This window comes from Orbicella franksi, chromosome 12 (assembly GCF_964199315.1).
Source record: "Orbicella franksi chromosome 12, jaOrbFran1.1, whole genome shotgun sequence".
Lineage (NCBI taxonomy): Eukaryota > Metazoa > Cnidaria > Anthozoa > Scleractinia > Merulinidae > Orbicella > Orbicella franksi.
Genome location: NC_138156.1, coordinates 19,003,983 through 19,018,761, shown reverse-complemented (window position 1 = coordinate 19,018,761; position 14,779 = coordinate 19,003,983). Strand labels below are relative to the sequence as shown.

General features: G+C 39.8%; 2 protein-coding genes across 2 annotated transcripts in view; both read right to left on the bottom strand.

Moving 5' to 3' along the window:
* The window catches only part of LOC145462849 (nuclear cap-binding protein subunit 3-like), a 9,463-nt gene extending 3,041 nt beyond the window's left edge, over window positions 1-6,422 (bottom strand). The window contains exons 1-8 of the mRNA XM_081446475.1: window positions 6,315-6,422; window positions 6,165-6,224; window positions 5,486-5,592; window positions 3,398-3,441; window positions 2,693-2,812; window positions 2,031-2,108; window positions 787-888; window positions 31-108 (exon numbers count right to left, since the gene is read on the bottom strand). Of these exons, the coding sequence (XP_081302601.1) occupies window positions 31-108; window positions 787-888; window positions 2,031-2,108; window positions 2,693-2,812; window positions 3,398-3,441; window positions 5,486-5,592; window positions 6,165-6,224; window positions 6,315-6,392 (667 nt within the window). The 5' untranslated portion in view covers window positions 6,393-6,422. The remainder of the gene's footprint in view (window positions 1-30; window positions 109-786; window positions 889-2,030; window positions 2,109-2,692; window positions 2,813-3,397; window positions 3,442-5,485; window positions 5,593-6,164; window positions 6,225-6,314) is intronic.
* Window positions 6,423-7,940: 1,518 nt separating this feature from the next.
* LOC145463941 (uncharacterized) lies at window positions 7,941-14,404 on the bottom strand. Its single transcript, XM_081447734.1, has 4 exons — window positions 13,701-14,404; window positions 10,861-12,387; window positions 10,113-10,196; window positions 7,941-8,997 (listed from the first exon to the last, which is right to left on the bottom strand). The coding sequence occupies exons 2-4, from the start codon at window positions 12,232-12,234 to the stop codon at window positions 8,587-8,589; spliced, it is 1,869 nt and encodes a 622-aa protein (XP_081303860.1). The 5' UTR covers window positions 12,235-12,387; window positions 13,701-14,404; the 3' UTR covers window positions 7,941-8,586.
* Window positions 14,405-14,779: the final 375 nt, after the last annotated feature.

Genomic DNA, 14,779 nt, shown 5'->3' with positions numbered 1-14,779 from the left:
AATGAATTACCCAAACAGTGAAACACCCACCTCGACCACTTGTATTTGTTTTACCATTGACTAAGTAATACATGCTTCTTCTTGCTGCTCCTGGTCTTTTCTTGTCCTCTGAAAGGAGATTTCTTATTAAAGCATTCATAAAATTGTAATACCTACAAAACTTACTCATTCCTACGCCATGAACATATTTCACACCAGAGAAATAGAGAAGGGAACTTGGGAGTTTACTCTTTTCGCATTATTTTAATATCAGAAAATAATACAATGTAAGAAGCAATGAACAAGGCTTAGGGTGTATCACAGTAACCAGTCATTTCGCCTGATAGCCAGTTTGCCCGATGTCAGTTCACGTGGACTAACAGTCTGTTTGCCCAGACTGAAAGCTTCAAGAAGGATGTGTTAAATTCTTTCTTTCTTAAACTAAATGAGCAAAAAAGACAACATTGTGGGCATTATGAAACAAAATTACACAAAACATGTTTATTTCTTGTTCTTTAATAAATACACCATTTTACAGTTGTCTGCTCAGTGACCTGGCCTTTGTATGGCAGCGAGGCTAGAGTTGACCTTGTTTTGATACTGCTTTTGTTGTCTAAAACAAGTTGTTCTGATGCTAACTAGATGCATTTACATGACAAAAGCAGTGAGGTCTGTCTCAAAACAAGGTCAACTCTAGCCTCGCTGCCATAAAAAGGCCAGGTCACTGAGCAGACAACTGTAAAATGGTCTATTGATCAGGAGCTAACTGGCTTTTGGGCGAAACAACTGCAATCCTTTATCACTTACTTTTAGTTGCCAATCGCAAGAGAAGTCGTTCTGCATTTGGATGAGGAGGCCCTAGCTTCCATCTTATTTCCACAGCCTCGCTTATATCTTCATCATCATCATCTGCAGCATTGTTCAAATCAACACATATATAATGAATATGTTATAAAGAACACTGATTTCTTTTAGGGTTCTTTTCAAAAATTCTGATAAGCATTGATGAGGCTAGAGGAGTAACATTTCACTACAGTATGCAACTCACCATAATATTTTACTTCTGTTTGTTTGGGTTTGGAATTCAAGAATGAGGTTCAGAAAAGTTCAGAAATTAGACTGCCAAGACTAGTACATAATTTTGCACCATGTAAAGTGAGTTATATTCAAGGTTAAAAAGTCATAATTTACTGATGAAAGATGGAAAGTGCTCCAACCTATAATAGTTTTGCAAGCAAGCTACTCCTTTGAGGTAATATAAATTAATATATAAAAGAATATTAAATGAGATCAGGTTGGTTATTTGCCATTAACGACATTAACTATTTCAGTGCTTTGAGCTCATGTGTCATATATGTATGTCACATCTTCTTCATGCTTTGTCACAAGTCTCCTGTTATCATACCCCTGGGGGATGGGGTACTTCCATAAATTTTGGATAGGTGTGTGCTGCAAAGGGTCTGAAAGCCTGATGCTATTTAAGCATGAAGCAAATGAAAATTAATACCCTATTTAAGGCCCAAAACCCAAAAATGACAGCCTAATCAGGGGAGAAACAAAAGAGAGGAATAGCATAAACGGGTCAACTTTATTTTGTTTCTGTAACATGGGAAGTTAGTGGATAGTTCACTTTTAACAGATCGTTTGTGTTCTGGTAAGATGGGCATTTACACATGGCAATTTTAGCTGATACAATTTAGGCACCCTATCTAAGGATCACACAGGGACACAATGCCAACAGGGGCAAAATGATACCATATTTAAGGATCTAGAACCCCCAAAACCCTACCCTATCCCATGGCACATAACTATACAACCCATAGATGGGAGTATTCCCCCTCCCCCTGGGTTTCACCTCTACATCACTCCTGTCACTCTTCCATAAGGTCCCCCTAGGATTGCTTTTTTAATTGTTAGTAGAGCCTCTTACAGTGTTATCCTACCAATGGTTGCAAGAGCAACGCAGTTAACATTTCAAACCATTTCTACATGTAGATCCCATAAATATTTCATGAGATTCCTTGTGAATATAAAATGGTTTAACAAGTCACCTGCAGGTTTCTGTATGTCTTTGCCTATTGTTATTAGAACTCTAGAAGCACTGAAGTCATCATCCCACACCACATTACCTATGATCAATGAAAAAATTGAAGTAACAAAAGACATAAAATAAGGACTTCTGTAGTTAGAGAAGACTTCTCTAAGTTAGACTTAGAGAAGACTTCTGTAGTTAGTTGGTCTGTAGTTAGAGATCATTCATTAGAGAGTAACTGGTTAGTGAGCTAGCCTTTTCAAGTGTGGTCTGCACTGTTGTATAGTTTTCTGGCATTCTGGTGTTCTGGGTTTTGATACTTACCATTTTATGCTGGAAGGGCCTCAGAAACAGAGCATCTTAAATCTAGCATTTGATTGTCACATCTTTGTGACTAGGAATTTCTTCAGGCAGTAATAATTTGGGGGCAAATACAGCTGCCATTTCATTCCATCAACCACCATGGGTTTCGTTAATTTTTTCAGCTGGAGGGCAGCTGCAGTTCACATGCAGGCAAAACAGTTTGAACTGAATGTCTAGTTTATCAGTCAGAAAAATTTTCCTCTTGATGGTCAAACCAGGTGGGTAAACTTGTTCTCACAGCTGGTCATTTTGCCCAGTGCCCGGCCCTAAATGAAACCCCTATCAGCCATGACTGACCATACTGGCAGAGAGACTTACATGAAGAATCGTCAATCCATTCCACAGATCCAGGCGCAAAATCCCCAAAATAAGCAAACACATCCTTTGTACTCATGTTATCCACACCATGAATTAGAATGGCATCCAGCCTAACTTCACCTGCAAACAAAACATCAATGTTATCAGAAAAAATAGCCAGCAAAGGAGGTGTATTTATTAAACAAATAAAGAAGCCTACGCTGTGTATTACACTGTGATAAAACGCAAAGGGCATTTGAGAACACGAGGGAAATGTAGAAAACACAAGCCTCAGACGAGTGTTTTCTACATTTCTTGTCTATGAGTGTTCTCAAATGTCCGGAGTGTTTTATCACAGTGTAATACACAGCTTAGGCTTCTTCATTTGCTTTATGATATAGAGGTAATGTGGCGAAAAACGATAAAACACGCTTTTTCTATGTTTTATACTCTGATAAAACATGGGTTTTTGACCAATCAGAGCGTGCACACAGGGTCCTATCTATATCATAAATAGTATTAGAATATAGCTGCTGTATACCTGCTATTGGACATCAAGACATCAAGCAGTTGATAGAAGGAAAATGACCAAAATAAAATAAAATTCAGTTGAGTCCAATCTAGGTCACCGCCAGGAAATTTTTTTACAACCCTGCAGACGCTACTACAGTGTACATGTATTTAGATTATACGTTATTGGATCTAAATAAATAAGTTCAAAGTTACCATCGGATATCGTTGGTAGTTCTTTGACATCAACACTAGGCAATCTGCAACAATGATCACATTGTATATTTAAGTTGTTTTTGCACTGTACAAAATTACGATTTTCTTATTTTTGATGGATGGACAGACGGATAAACAGGCAGACGGACAGACAAACTGGCCATCCAACACCTCCCAACCATCTGACTGAATCTTTTCAACTATACAAGATTCAGCATAACCAAGCACTCTACTGACAGTGGTAAATGGTCCACAGATCTAGAGGACTACAGGTTGACTTTCATAAAGTTCAGGGTTATTAGCAAATGCTTTGACTCAAACAGATGTTAATTTACTTGTTACCCCGCCCTAAAGTCCTGTGAAAGTCTTGCAGGATTAAAGGATCTTCAAAGATCAATAAGGGATTTTTAAAGGATCTTCAAGATGATGAGGAATCTAAAAAGATCTTGGGAAAAGAAAATATGTACCAGGATGAGATACTTTTTGACGATTTTACCAGGATCTTAGAATAGAGTTTTTAACCCATTGTTGCCTGTGCCAGCTGTGACCGAGTGTGATGAGCATTGGCCTTTGTTCCACTTCTGACATCACTGCCTTTGCCCAAAACCGGCATCACTTATACTCAAGTTCTTCAGGAGGACAAGATCCTTCCAATGATATTCATTTCAGAGTGATTGGGTCAATTGAGCCTGAAATATGCACGAAAATGCTCAGAAATTTAGTAAGAACTTCCCATCTCAATGATGCTTTCTCTGGATTTCTTGAGCTGGAGGCAAGCCCAGTGGAAGGTTAACAACTGCAGCAAAAAGATAAGAAAAAAGAGAAAAAGAAAAGGCAAAAAGCCTAACGACATAGGTCACGTTCTCGTCCAATATCAAAATTTTGACACAAACCGTAATGCTAGTGGAAAGAGAGGCATGCTGTCATGTTGCAAATGTCTCTTTAATAGATTGGAGTTAATTTGGCTCACATCCAGGCTGAAAATGTCAAAAATGTCCAAAAAATGTGTTTTTGCCAAAAACCTACAGGAGTCAATGGGTTAAGGATCCTGCAAGATTGTTGGTAATCCGTTTAGATCTTTACAAGAATCTTAGGGATTTTCGCAAGATCATTCACATTTTTTTGCAAGACACTGCAAGAACCTTGAATTATTAATTGAAGATTCTCAAGAGTCTTCATTACAATCCTTGAACAAGTCTTTGAAGATCCTTGATTTCAAATTAATTAATCATACTAGCAAGAAATATTTGTTTTCATTGCATCCTGGACTTGCTTGTTGTTTCCATGGATATTTTAGCTTGACTACCTCTTGCCAAAATAGAAACCATAACTGGACCACAATCATGTGATATCCATGTACCACAGAACAAATGACGAAAGGTTTGCTGAAAAACATCATTTTCTAGGCAAGAGTAAAAATATAGGGGTGACATATGTGAAAACATAATTATCGTTTTTTTGTGCGTGTTATATGAAGACTCCATTCACACAAAGTTATTGATGATATAACATACACAAACAATGTTTATTACGTTTTTTACTATTTAAATCCTTGCGTCACCCCAATATTTTCACTTTTACCTTGAAAATATTGTTCCAAACATCGAAACATTGGACAACTGTGATTTTAATATACAACAGGCTGAAGCATACTCAAAAGGTACCATGGATCAATTGTACTAAAGCATCTACGGCTGAGCATCAACCAAATACACTCAGTTGACCTTTGATCAACACTCGAAGAAACATCTCGATTGACACTTGATTGACATCTTGATTGATACTCAGCCGACACTCGATTGACACTCAGTCAACGTCGTGATCAACTCTCAATTATTGACACTTAATCGGCAGTCAGTTGATAGTTGGCCACGTGTTGATCGACTCATATGTATCAATCGCCACACAATGGTGTGTCTGCAAGAACAGTTGATTCTCGACTGAGATGTCAATCAAGTGTCGATCGAGTGTTAACCGAGGTGTCAATCGAGGCTCAATCGAGGGTCGATCAAGGGTATCACTCAACATTCAACCGTGGATGCCTTTAGTACACATGATCAGGTATCATTAGGTATAAATATTGCATACATTGTATGGTTATCCTCATCAGACTGACTGTCAGTTTTTTCAGTGTCTTTGCGTTTTGACTGAAGTCCAAATCTTTTTGCTCTTCTAGCCTTTCTCTCCAGCGCTTCCTACAATTAGAGCATCATTGTTGAGTCAGCTCTCATAGAAATTAACTTCAACTCTCTGAATATAAGCTGTGAAGGTATATAAATATACACTTAGTAGTGCAATCAAAAGGTCGAATTCAAGTGTTCCAGTGACATTCTGATATGATTTGATGCTTATCTTTCAAACTCTGCTATTATCTGTACTTCCCAAAAAGAATTTAGCAAAAAAATTTAAAATAAATGCTGGGTGTTTAAATGGACTATGTTGAGACATCTTTTTCGTGTAGTCTCATTTTAGATCAGTTAATTTGTTGCATTTTAGCTTAATAAAAGATAAGGAAAAGGAGGGAGAAGTAAAATTGAAATTAAGCTTAACGTTCACGTGCAAGATCAAAGGCATTGTTAATATTTCAAGCTAATCATGTTAGCTTATTTATGTTTATTACACTAACAATTTGTAGCAACTTTCGAGGATCTCTGAGAGTTTTTTACTCCACTGATTTCGAAATTTTCAACTTAATCACGAAATCAGATTGACTAGGAACTTGTATGTTACAAAAACGAAAAAATAAAGTTGACAATATCGTTGGTACCTTGGAAGTTACGTCAAATCCTGTCACAAAACAACCTGACTTGTTTTCGTACCTCCTTTCCTGTGTAAACAAAATACGCAGAAAGAAATCTATAGATGTTTCCATAAATAGCGAATACGAAATTACCAACTAGATTTTATTTTTACTTACAAAATTGGAAGGTAGATCTTTCTCTTCTTTGTCGCTATCATCGGCAGGGATTTCAACTTTCAACTCCTCGAACTCCATCTTGGATTGAACTAGTGCCCAGACTCCCTCAGAAAGTCGAGAAATACAGGCCCGCTTTGCGTACATGACTTTTACGCGATGTTTCAAAACCGAAATAAGCGTTTTCACTCACGTGGCCAGCACACATGCAAATTTATTGAAACACGAGGAAGTGTTTACATAAAAAAAGAGTTTATCTCCCTCAGGATTGTTTTGGTACACCAACATGGCCACCGTTTCATTGTTTTTCAACACAAATATGGCTGCCATGCTGTGACGTCATGTCAAAACGCTCTATACACTTTTAAAAAATTTTAGTTTTTTTTTTATTATTAGTTTTGTATCATTTCCCTAACTCCTCTGCTGTCTGGCGGGATCAGTGTACATTTTCCATTAGTTATAGAAAATCGAGATTGTTCAGTCTCCCTTACGGGAAGAGTGAAGCCGGGGATAGTTTAAACAAGAGCGGATTAGAGGTAAATACTTCACGAGCAGAGTCGCTTTCGATATTCATAGAAAACGTAACTCTGCTTGCAGGGTAGGAGAGACATCGCAAAAATAAAATTTAAAAGGAAAAACAATAATTTTTCGTAAATATCTTTCAGTCGGAAATAGTGAACATTGGTCTTTTATCATTTTCTGCTTTGCGATGAGAAAAAGACTCCACCATCGTGACAGCGCGTTGATCCTTTTTCATTCGGGGTGTATATGTTACGTTACATCGTCGACGGTTGGGTAGGATGTAAACAATATAATGGTACCGGGTGCTATGGACCTTTAAATTAGCTGGCCAATGCATGTTAAGTGGTTGGTCGCCTATTGGTTGGAGTCTGAATCGAGAGGGGTGGGCTTCAAGTTTTGACTGTTGTCCTTGCTAACAAATCGAGCTTAGCCGGAGCGTAATTGAATAGAGAGCGTGAAGCGCGAATATCATTTGGAGCGCGTGCGAGCGATAGCGGGCGAAAGCTATTCAACAATTCAAGAGCCGAGTGTCTTTTCACAAGTCTACTGTTGTTCGTATGTTATAAAATGGGCAAGATATAAGATATTGTAGCCACGAGAGTTAAATTTTTCCGTTTTTGGTCGCCTTTTCTTTTTTGTTTTGTCTTTGTTGTTTAAGGTTAATTTTTTGCGTACCCTTTTTGTGCAGTTTTAAATGTAAATTAGTTTTTTTCACGTCGTGTTATGTAATCGTCTATTGTTTATCACGTAACCTCGTTAACTTTATTCTTTTAGTTCAAAATTCCGTTTAAAAGCGTTGTAGTTTTTTAGTTGTATTCAGTCGTTGTCAGTTCCGGAGTGCCGTACAGATCTTGTAAGTATTCTCGTTTTTCCTCTCTATTTTTTGCTGTTCTTCGTATTGTTGTATTTTCAGTTTATTTAAATTTAAGTTCGTATTTATTAATTTCTGTATTGTTATTTTGGTTTTAAGTGAATCGTTAATATTAAAGACGAATTCGAAACGTACAGGAGTGTTATTTATAGATATGATATTTAATTCTCAGCGTACCACCTTCCTCCTAAGAGCATATCAATGAATAGGTCGGTAACGGCGAATGTTAGGGGAGATCTCACAAAAATGATCTTTCAAACGTTTAGATACAGAGCACAACCCGATCTTTCTTAATGAGAGAATGTACGTACCAGAACCTACGCAATGTCTTCAGAGAGACTAAAACAATTTGAAATACAGGGCTATTACTATCAAAATGGAAGGATCTACTAAGCATCTTATCGTTTAGAGGAAAGCCTCTTCCAAGCGTTCAGCGAGTTGCGGCACAGCGCAAAAAATGGTACACGAAAAAATAGTGGAGAAGCGCTGCCCGGAAAGGCGTTCGCTCCCTCGCAACAAGCCTCTTTCTCCTTTTATTTATTTCGCTCCACCGTCTTTTTTGTTTTTTTTTAACGTTAATATCGTTTTTTTTTTGGCGCTGCGCGCCAACTAAATGAATGCCTTAAAAAATTCGAAGCTATTGAGGGGATGGCTTGCTCTGTGCCACAAAAACGGGACACTGGGAGATTTTAACTTAACCCTATACTTTAATATAAATAGTTCGGTTATTTTGAATCATTAAAACTAATTAAATATATTTTGAATGTTTGTATTGTAAAAAAGCTTGAGCTTTTGTTGTTAGCCTCGAGGCTGTTACACGCATCGCGCGTGTTTCCCGTGTTTCCTTCGTAACTTCTTTACGTCAGTATCGTCACGTGACTTTCACTCTCCGGCGCTGTGACAAACATTACCGTTGTAAGTCACTTCCACTTGCTTTCCGTATTCTTCGCGAATCACCAATTTCATTTTCACGTTGCATTCTGGACGCTTGCACTCAGCGCCTCCTCTGAAAAACACGGAAGAGTGGACCTTGCGCGAGTTTGCTGATCTCACGTGATTGTTCTTGAAGCGCACATTGCACCATGGGTTGCTTTCCTTTATCTTGTCAGCGAAAATGCGGTTCCAGTGCCCGCTCAATAAACGGCCGCCGCTTGGAAATGACTTGACCGGTATCCTCGCCCAGTCTTCTTTAGTCAGCTTAAATCTTGCCGTCGTGCTATCGATATCTACGCGAAAACATCTTTTCTGTTCTGCATCTTCATCGTCATTTTCTCCGGACAAATCGGAGTCCTCCTAGTCGAATAAAAAATGGCGCTCAGTCAGAAACTGTTCTTATCATTATTATGACTAAACAAGAAGAATCGCTTGCTTTAAAGGATTTTTCCCGGGGGAACTGCCATACAAAAAAGACCTGGTTTCTCTTCGAAAGTTTTGAAAAGAACCCCTGAGAGGTACCAAGATCCTGTTTTGTGGGCGTGACTTAAAATGTTTGTCGCTCCTAAGAGGAACAGCATATCATCTCCTGTGATATGTTTTCGGCTCAATGCCCTGAAAGGTACCTTAAAAGCTCCCGCCGTGTCCCATTTGAGGCTGAACACCCTAAAAGTTACCAAAACCACTTTTTTAATCCCTTAAAGGTACGACGAGCACCCCCGTCTTTTTAACATGGGAGTACCCCCCCCCCGCGCCCCACAGGGGATTTGTCTCTCCTGAATTTTACACCTTAAGCGCATTGTAGACTCCTTTAAAGTCTTATTAACTCAACATTCTGCTAAAATAAATCTTATACAATAAATAGCACTCGAGCAAAATAAGGCACCAGAATAACACAATTTCCAGTTAAACCTTGCCAGTTGATTCTTATCAATTGATCAGGAGATAGCACGACAAAATTCGAAAGTTGACATTGTGAGCTTGTTGCCATCAAGTCTATTATGTCCCCACTGTGAAAAAACGCGGGCTCAGTTAATATCTCAACCTCTTCCTCAGTTTCCTAATGAAGTTAAAAGCGCCTGTCAAGAGAATAAGTGATCATCGGTTCTCACGTCTTTTTTACCTGCGTTATTAGTAAGCAGTCTAATCGGACTCACTGTAATAACATACTAGTAGAAAAAAATTGGACCAAACTAACAGTGCACAACCCGGGGGAAGACACCCATATAAAAGGGACGGGGTTGCCCGTCGGAAATTTTGAGGATTCGCCACAATACCCCAAACCGTACCGCCAAAGCTGACGCTAAAAGGTACCAAAACCGCTTTCTAACCCCTAAAAGATACGAGAAGTATCCCCGTCCTTTTTATGTAGGAGTTCCCTCCCTCGGACAACAACTGCACCCAACCAGCAGTGCGCTAATCCATGGGCCTAAAGTCCGAATGATATCTACTACTAGTAAAAGAATTGGTATTACGTTTTCCTGCGGCGAATCTCTCGTTGCTGCCCGTTCCTGACCTTGCGCTGTGGACGAAATTGTTTCTCGATCTTTGGTCTTCAGCTGGTGAGGAAAGAAAATTAATGATAATAAATGTCTGAAAAAATTGGTAAAAGGAAGTCTAGTTCCAAAGATGTAAGAAATGCGCAAATTCTAAGGACTAGCGTGGGTAAAAGCCATAAGGCAATACTTTAGGGTGGGAAAGTAATCCACTAGCTTGTACTATGATTATCAGTTGAGTAAGGCGCGACGGAGCTTTGGTGAAGTATTACGGTGTCGCTACAGGTAACTTTCCTCGTTTCAAATGGTAACACATGATATCTTCGCTTCCAATTTCGCGCGCTTTGTAGCCAATGACTTCAAATTTTGGAGGAACAGTTAGAAATATTATTGGATAATTAAATTCCTGAGAGGACTGAAAGAAGATTAAAAACCCGAAAAGTCCAATAAAGGCGCGCGTTTTGTGGAGATCGGACCCGGGTCAGTATCAGTCAATGAGAATCGGTCATTTTAAGACGAGAACTGCGGACTGCAGACCGAGGGTAAAACGCAGACTGCGGGTTAAATGCAGACCGTAGACTAGAGATAACATGCAGACTCTAGACTACAGTCTACAGTCTACAGTTTGCAGTCTGCAGTCTACAGTCTGCCGCCTGCCGCCTGCCGTCTACAGTCCTCGGCCTTCATTTTGCACTGACCATATTGAGAATTGGTATGTTGACTTTACCTTTCTTTTTAGTGGTACCATGATAACCGATGGCCGAGCAGGGGCGTTTATTAAGTTCAAGGATGGTAGATACGACGGCTGTGGTTGGGTTGTCACAACACAGTGGCAGCGCGGACAAGTCTGAGCACCGCTCAAATTGTGACTTGTCTGTTTTGGAGCGACGGGTTGGTAGCGTGCTGTTGAAGTACTGCTGTTAGCGCTCGTCTTGGGGTTGGATGCCTTCACTCCTTCGTAAGTCCACGCATCATCTTGTTGAGTCGATACTCCTTCGTGGAAATCAGCTTCGCACAATGGAAGTCCTTTCTGTAAGCGACCAGTTTGATAAGACAACGTTTCGCTTTCGGCGGGGATTTGATGCATTTCCCTGGGATTATCCATACGGTAAGATGGAATTCTGTTGGTAGAACTTGCCTGTTGAAACTGAGGTGCGTTATCCGAATCTGACTGTACGCCTACCAAGTTTGGTGGCGTTCTCCCTTGAACTTCCCTCGGATCTAAAGGAGTTTCCCCGGAAATATTGCCAGGATACAATTCCCTGGGAATGTCCGTCTGGTAAAATGGAAATCCGTTGGCAGAACTTTCCTGGTAATGTTGATTGACCTTGTTTGAATCTGACCGTATGTCCACCCCACAAGGGGATATCCTCGAATGAGCTTCCCTCGGATCTATAGAAGTTACCCTGGGGATATTATCAGGACGCATTTCCCTGGTATTTCCTGTCTGGCAAGATGGAATTTCGTTGAGAGAACACTCCTGGTGAGATTGGTGTGTCTTATTTGAGCTTGAATGTATGTCTACCACGTTTGGTGGCATCCTCTTTTGGAGCTTTCTCGGGTTCAAAGACGTTACCCCAGGGAAATTATCAAGAAACAATTCCCTAGGATTGCCTATCTGGTGAAATGGAATTCCGTTGGTTGAACTTGCTTGGTAGGATTCACTGACCCTTTTAGAATCTAACTGTATGTTCACTCCATGTGGGGACATCCTCGTTTGAACTTTCCTTGGACATAAAGTAGACGCCCCAGGGGTATTACCGGCGCAAATTAAAGGTATCTCATCGTGGGTGGCTGAAACTCCCCGGTATGTCGCCGTGTCATGGAACTGAATACTACTTTTGCAACCAATAGGGTGCTGTAAGGCCTGTGATGGCATCCTATTTTGACAATCAAATTGGAATAATCGTGTTTCGTCGTGAATTTCCATCCGATACGAAGGTGACTCGTGGAGAGTATTCAAGGGATGACGTATTTCATTGGGGCCTAATTCCATCTTGCAGTGAGATGGTGTTTCATCGCCATATCTTCCATTGCTGTGGCTTAGTTGAGGTGTGACACCCATCTGGTTGGGAGATTGTGTTTCCCACGTGAAATCCATTTGCGGTGAAGTTGGTCAATTCAGGTTGCCTCACCTTTCACTTCCGCCACGTGTTATGTCAGTCACCAAATACATACAAGAAGAAGGCGACGCTTTTGCCTCTCTGCTCTGCACGTGGAAATTTAGTTTTTGGCCTTTTGACGAGACACTGGCCTAAAGACGTGAAAAAAAAAAAAGGGCAAAAGAAATGCGAATTTAAGGTTAAAATAATTTACCTTAGTTTGAGCACAACAAACTAGATCGTAAGTTCGAATTTTCTTTCTTTCCTAAGCTATATAGGTATGCGAGGCGCCAAATAGGGTATGGTTTAGGCACACTGGTCAGCAATTAGGTGTAATTCATCGAAGAAACTGCTTTTCAAGGGTTTCATTCCTGTCTCGCAATTGATTCACTGTTAATTAACATTAGGAACTTGAAGCCCTTGCTTCGAATGTTTACACAAACCGTAGCCAACCATGTGTAAAGTCTAGTGTGAAATAGCAGAGGATGTCAATTGTTCGGTCAGGTGTGGAATAGAGTTGGGAAAATCGCATATTTTGTTTGAAATAGGGCAGGGTTTTACTGAGAAACGTCCCTCACATGCTCGCACACCCCAATGATACAATTTTTTGGAATCGAAATATGAACTTTTTCGGAAACAAAGCTAAACATGAGGCCGGAAGGTTATCAGACTGGCTCTTGAGTACAAAGACAACTTAACACAAATTATAAACATTTCTAGCGCGCATCACAAGCACTCACTTGTATCAGACTGCGATACTAAACAGCACCAGCAGTTAGTGCGGAATATAACGTCAAATACTTATGAGAAAGAATGGGATGAAATCTTTTTCACTGCCAATCACATTCCATTAGAAACCTGGATCAGCAGATGTGGGTCATTAATAGACATTTTGAAATTTCTTTACACAGTAGAACTGCATGCTTTAGCGTCACAGTCTGTCAACCATGTATGCATGAATTCGAATTGTCTGAATATATAGCTGCAGTTGCTACGATTCCTTTCTAGATTATTAATTAGGAACTGAATCGAGTTAACTACGGTGTTAATTAACAACTATTGATCATTTAGATTCCGTTTAATTCACACACGCGATTACAGACGTTGCAGCATGCTTTGTATATGCATGATGGAGAGCGGAGAGCATATTTCGTATTTTGTTCCTTCCGCCGGAAAAGTTAAACTTAAACGTGGAAACAGTTTTAGTTTGCCCGTTCCAAGTTTAGCTAAGTTTATGATCCTCTGATTCTGAACGAATTTGAAACCTGTTACCTTCCCAATTAACTATCAAGAATGAAATTAAAACTATCAGGGTGAAATTTCTAGAACTTAGTTTAACGTCTGAACTCTTTGTCCTGGCTCTGAAAAGCATTACGTATAGTACTTGTCAGCGGGTGTCAGTTTCACGGGTTTATAGTAAAATCTGCTTTGAATCTTGCTATGAAAGTACTTACACTTTACTTACCAACTATTTGGCGACTTCTCAGTAACAATGAAGGAAAAATGAAAATTACAAACGAGGCAGCACGGATCATTAAATTAGTAATTGAAGCTCGATCTTCAACCCGAGGCTCAGTGTGTACCTCGTGTCATGTCTGAAACAGAAAATAATATGCATGTGATTGGGCTGCAGAGTCGCAGACAACTCAAGGGTTTTGTTTAGAACTTCTGCCTCGCGCGCACGGGTAAATCTCGTGCTATATAAATAGGTTTCCTTCGTGCGTAGGAGTATTGTCTCGTTGTATGGTTTATCGCATGAGGTCCGAAAAAAAAAAATCAAAAGCTTATGAAAGTAGCGTTCGAATCCTTCAAAATTCACTAACGGTGTGTGTATCAGCCTATATGTAAATACAAAGCAGTGATTTTGTATTTGTTTTTAATGGATAAACACGCGTGTCGGTTTCACCAGGTTGACATGGACATGCCGTGGAACCCTCTGCCTGCTGCGCACTAGTCTCATGCTTTACAGAAACTTCTGCTTTGTTTGCTAATTCATGCAAAATATGTGAGTTATTGACCAGAAGTCAGGTCAAGATAATTGTAGGTAGATGTTGGCAAAGTTCCTTTTTTGAGTGGTAATGGATCGAGAAGACGCAGTAGAAGTCCATAATCGTGCAAAAAGAACGAGGCCAATGTTAAGCCTTCTTGAGCGAACAAGTAGTTAGTCAATACACCTTATTACAAAATGGCAGCCAGTTTATTATTCTTTTGTTTACATGGTAATTAGCCCTCTTTGCCTCGTCAATATGTACAAAATACAAAAGAATTTTGAAGTGAAAATGAGGCAAAGAGGGCTAATTAACATGCAGACAAAAGAATTAATAAATTGGCCGCCATTTTGGAATAAGGTGTATAAAGGATTTATGACATTGGAACACTATTTTTCTCGTCTTGTCCAACCTCGTTCCCAGGGTTTCTCTCTCGCGCGCACGCGCTCCAGAGGGCGAGAAGAAGAGAGAGCCTGGGAACGAGGCTGCATTTCGTCCTCCCAGGTAGCCAATCATGGCGCAGGATTTGGTTAAAAAAAGTTTGAGTGTTAGCTAT

Bases quoted from the DNA above. Each gene is read 5' to 3' on its own strand.
- LOC145463941 (XM_081447734.1), bottom strand. From the start codon at position 12,234: ATGGATTTCACGTGGGAAACACAATCTCCCAACCAGATGGGTGTCACA. The intron at 10,197-10,860 runs GTAAAGTCAACA...TTTCCTCACCAG, and splicing joins TGGTACCACTAAAAAGAAAG to CTGAAGACCAAAGATCGAGA. The intron at 8,998-10,112 runs GTAATACCAATT...TTATTCGACTAG, and splicing joins GAGATTCGCCGCAGGAAAAC to GAGGACTCCGATTTGTCCGG.